Source organism: Rutidosis leptorrhynchoides, chromosome 7, assembly GCF_046630445.1.
Source record: "Rutidosis leptorrhynchoides isolate AG116_Rl617_1_P2 chromosome 7, CSIRO_AGI_Rlap_v1, whole genome shotgun sequence".
Taxonomy (NCBI): domain Eukaryota; kingdom Viridiplantae; phylum Streptophyta; class Magnoliopsida; order Asterales; family Asteraceae; genus Rutidosis; species Rutidosis leptorrhynchoides.
Window position 1 is genome coordinate 310,964,484 of NC_092339.1, and position 5,266 is coordinate 310,969,749.

Here is a 5,266-nt window from a genome sequence, read left to right on the forward strand (position 1 = left end):
ATGAAGATAATTCCAAAGATAATTATTTCAGTGTCTCGAAAAAGAATGAAATTGACTATTGCACTTTTGACTTTATAAACAAAAATAAAACTTAAACAAAAAAATAAGAAAACAGAACATAAAATGAGCCATGTTTGGGCCACGTCAGCTGAGCAGTTAACTTTTCTCAAGCTCACGCGCTTCCACAGCGCGACAATCGGAAATGTGTGGTGTTAATGGCACAAGTTTGATAGGGTTTCACGTCATCTGCAACTGCTGACACTGATCCAAACATGCTCGCGCGTTTATTCACGCTCCGTCTCTTATCCAATTTCTTTATTATAAAAAGTTACAAACTTAGTCCTTTGATTATTTATCAAGTAGCATTTTCAGTCTATTTTTACCTTGTTATTACAAAATGGCCTATGCCGCTTTGTTTGTTGCGTGAACTAAACCGTATGAACGGTTGTCGTTATACCACATAGTATATTTTACGAAACATATGAGTGGATTACCTCGGCTTAACTGCTTAAGGTAGTATAGTGATAAATAGTTAATTGTTGTTGTTTCTTTACAATATTATTTTTGATGAATCACTTTCCGTTAATACTCGCTTGAATGATGTTAATTGTTCTACTTAACCGATTTATTCAGTTATAATTATCAAAAGTTCAATTCAATAAATTAAAGTCAAATTTATTCAATCAAACTCGCTTGAAGTAAATTAAATACAATCAAAATTAAAGTTGATCAACATCCAATTAGTAACGTCTCCTACTTGACCAATAGATCTCTACAAAATCTCAAGCTTACTAGTCTTTAATTAGCGACTTTTAGAGTCTCGGACAATAAATATAAAGAAAAGCTACTCCGTATAAGTTAGTAGTATCAATAAATAGTAATCGTTATTTTGCCGGAAAAAAAAAATTAGTAGTATCAATCACAAAAAGTAGGTGAAATAGTTGAGGGACTAAACTTGTAACTCACAAATACTTCTTCTTTTACGTTATCCTGTTTCATTTCATTTTTAATTTTAATTTTATTTCCAGTTTCAAATTCCAGTTATCTATTTAACACCATCAACATCCTCTTCAAGATAACCCCTGGTCATCACAAATATATAAATTCTCAATTTTTTCATCCAAATATTTTCCTTTCATTCCTGTTCAAACAATACAACAACCTATACATACACACACATATCTGATTCAATTTCATTTCACCAAACCCTAACAACTATTCAATTTCTTTCAAAATTCGATCTAAAAACATGATGAAAAGACAATCTGAACATCAAGATCAACAATCTAAAACCTTCTACGAGTTATCCGCTTTACTTCTAAACCTAATTCGGTACCCTCCGGCTCCGATTCAATTTTCCGGCGAATTGTCACCGTCGTCACGGCGGCAGCTGAGACCGGCGGCGTTATCTCAAATAACTCCGGCTGGATTTGCGTCGATGTTATTAGGGATATCGTTGGCTTTGATGTTATGTGGATCGATTACTTTTTTATTAGGGTTTCTATTGATGCCATGGGTACTTGGTTTAGTGATGTTGTTTTATGTAGCTGGTGTCGTTTCAAGTATATCGATGCTTGGCCGTGCTATTTTTGGACATACTCCCCCTTCACCTAGTAAAAACGTTCATGGTATATTTTTATATAATAAATTTTAATTATTTTATTTAGCGTTGTCTAATTATTTGACATGTAATAGATATTGTGTTACTCTGCTACGTAAAAAAAAAAATAAAGGTTTTACCTTTTTGGGCTATCAGTTGGAGGGCGAGTAATCCGACCTTATACTTTGATGTACGCAACTCAGCAGAATTTACTCACCGACTGTTTTCAACCCATCCCTTGCCAGCATTAAATATTCGTCTCAGACATGATTCGAGACCTCTTGCAAGGAACTCAGGCCCCACTGGGCTATGTAACAATGTATTGGCCTAATTGAAATTTCGAAAAGCTGGTAAGCTCTTTTGAACTTGAATTTGAGCTTATCTTCTTTTGGGTCGTAGATTTTGAGGTATTGAGTGGTGGCAATTGAAATACAGTATTTGATCCCCAGTAGTTATTTTTAGCGTCTGTGGACAAAGTTATCATTTTTGGTGTATGGATCATAGAAAGTTATAGTAATTGCATTAAAAAGATATGATTTCATGTTTGTTTGCAATTGCAATGTTATAAGCTTGTAAGCCATTGAAAATTGCGGTTATCGTCATCTCTAGATTTTCAAAATCCGAAAAGCCGTAAAAGTATGATTAGTACTTATAAGTTGTCGATAGCTCAATGATGTAACTACATTGATTTACAAGAAAGTAAGATGAGGTAAACGTCTAAAGAGAAACCAAGAAAGTGGATATCGATTCCAAATTTGGAAGTATTTAATTTGAACTTTTGCACACCGAGTAGGACCAAAATAGTACGTGACCCTGTTTTGTTGTAGGGTTGTGATTAATGTTTTTATATCTTGATGAAGCAGCATGGTGACTGTTGTGACACATAGAAAGGCGATTGTGAGCTCGGGGGACAATGGTGGATCGAGCGAGCACCATGGATGTGGGGTGTGAGAAGGTTAATTAAAGGAAACCTGAGGTCCTTGAAGTATTGGTGCAGGAAGGAACTCTGGGTGTCAAGGATTATTTGTTATAAAGACTTGCAGAACAATTTATATATATAAATATTTTTAGGTTTTGAGATTCTCCTTTTCTCATTTGCTATAAAAAAAAGTTGGTGGGGTTGTGGTGCTGGGTGTGCATTCTTTACTTAGAGGAAGTATATGGGTGGTGTCCAAACTGAAATATGTTTGGTGCTTATAAATGAAGTGCTTTATTTTGTGTGTTTAAAAACTTAAATTAGGCAATTTCGAAACTTTTTCTCAAGAAATGTTATTTGATGTTGTTTAGATCATACCAACGAGCTAATACCTCACTGGTACCCGTCACCTAAGCTGGGCTCCATGTTTGGAAGCGTTTCTAAAAATAGACGCATGTTTTATCCCCTTGTACGCCGGGAATTTGCAACTCCTTGGACATTTTGGATTTAAAACTATCGATCATGGGGTATTCAGTGGAGGTATTCCACAGAGACATCTGATTCTTATGAGTAGATTTTGTGGGTTGATAACACGGGGTTAAGGTGTCACTGCCGATCTACACTTTCTTTCGCCAAAGTTGGGTATTCTTGTATTCTCAATATCAAGTCCATTTCACATGTGTGTTAAGCAAAAGGAATAACATCATTAGGCAATTGAGATTATGAAATGTTTAAAACAATTTATAAGTAGTCACATAACGTATGTTACATACTAAAATGGACCATGTTGTTACATAACGTCATAACAACCACAGACCACTTATGGTTGTAAACCTTAAATCAAGTTTCTGCTTGTATCGAAGTTGCACAAGATTGAACGAGCCATATTTTCAAATACGTCATGGTCGATCCTCGAGTTGATTTTCATTTCCAAGATAGATATATTCCATCCCAAAATAGATATCCTAATCTTTAATGAAACCAAAAATCATAGTATGTGCTACTACTTTATTTATATTTATAATAATGTAATATGTAATTTATAATACTATATACTTGTCTATAGCGAGTAACCTTGTGTTGTAGCTCATGTGGTAGTAGTCTACCTCTCTTAACAAGATGTCAGAAGTTCGACTCTCGTGGGGTGCAACATTGCACACGAGGTTACCCTTTAACCCTTGAATTCCATCCAATGGTGCCTTCCGCACATCGGGTAGCGAAGGCAGTGTGGGAGGGTGGGTTTTACCTCCCATGCTCTCGAATTGGGACACAGTTCCTTCTGGGCAGCAGTTGGGGGCTGGTTATGCAACTACGGGAGACGAACGCGTGGGTGGTTTAGTCCCCTGTTTGATCCCGAACAACTGTTCAAAAAAAAATGTGTATAGCGTGTACCCAAAGTGCACGAGTTAACAATTATCGATGGAACTAACAGATTTATATATTAAGTGTATAAATGAAACTTTTAGAGTTCATTATGGTTGTTATATAATGAAGAGTAAAGGTATAATTTTATATGGTAAATGCCAAACTAAGTGTATGGAGGTCGGATTTAGATGAAATCTTCAACAACTTTTTAGTACAAAATTTTAATATCACTAGAAAAAGTTACAGAATTTTTACATCTATAGTACACGTTAAGTGGTTTAATTCAGGTTGTGCTTTTATCTCTAATGGGTCAAACTACATCGTTTAACCAAAAAGGATAAGGTACAAAGCTCAAATGGGACTGAAACTCATCTAATGTGTTTCTCTGATTTTATATATACATATCTTGACCCATTACCCCAACCACCTACCTATTACGCTACTTCTAGCTATAATATATTAATAATGCACAAAATTTATGCCCAAATTTTGGCAAACGTCTCTCATATTTGTGTCACTGCAGGATATAAAGTCATGTTGGGCTGTGGGAATGGGTAAGAAAATCATCCTAAGGTGCCGCCGAAGATGAGCTGGTTTGCGATGCTTTTTGTCAAGAATCAGGGTCAATGATGATGATGAATATGTTGCAGAAGCATTTGTGCGATACAGCCATTGCTTGAAAAAAGTTTAACTAAGCCAAAGTGATTATTTGTAATTTTGATTTATTATTCAATAATAAATAAATGTAAATTTTATTATTGTAGTTGGACACGCAAAGTATATATTGTGAAGATTGGATAAAGTTTTTTGTCTACGATAAAAACAAGTGTATATTCAAGTCTGCAAAACTGTTTGCAGACAATATAAGAAGCACATTTATTCAATTTTGTGTGCTTGCAGATAAAATAAGAGGATGACATTATTATATTTTTTGTCTTCATAAAAACAAATAATCATAAGTGAAAACGTTTGTCTACTCGTAGACATAATTCGAAGACATCTAAGTGCCAGGTGTTGTCTGACTCATTTGATCAATATAAGGACCAAAGGAACTTGTATGTCGTCCCCTACCCTAGCCCATTCAAAATTGTCGAAGTTTCAACCCATTATATGACCCACCCATTCACTACCTCTTGTTTTGTGTCTTCCCTTTGCTAATACAAACATACAGTAATACCTCTTCTCTGATGCATCACTTCTTAACATTAAAATGTTAAAACACTTGTGATTGAATCGGTATTCAATGAGCAATTTCACAGCGCCGGGTGTAAAAGGACAGAAGTAACTTTTGAGTTGTCAAGAATATTTAGAGCAGAAGCAGCACTGTAAAGATGAAGATAAAGATAAGAAGGAAAAAAAAGAAAAAAAGAAAGAAGACTTCTGTT

General features: G+C 35.0%; 1 protein-coding gene across 1 annotated transcript; it reads left to right on the forward strand.

Annotated features, from left to right (window-relative positions):
• The first annotated feature begins 1,062 nt into the window (after window positions 1-1,062).
• Window positions 1,063-2,680, forward strand: LOC139857989 (uncharacterized). Its single transcript, XM_071846840.1, has 2 exons — window positions 1,063-1,628; window positions 2,464-2,680. The coding sequence occupies exons 1-2, from the start codon at window positions 1,250-1,252 to the stop codon at window positions 2,469-2,471; spliced, it is 387 nt and encodes a 128-aa protein (XP_071702941.1). The 5' UTR covers window positions 1,063-1,249; the 3' UTR covers window positions 2,472-2,680.
• Window positions 2,681-5,266: the final 2,586 nt, after the last annotated feature.

Bases quoted from the DNA above. Each gene is read 5' to 3' on its own strand.
- LOC139857989 (XM_071846840.1), top strand. From the start codon at position 1,250: ATGATGAAAAGACAATCTGAACATCAAGATCAACAATCTAAAACCTTC.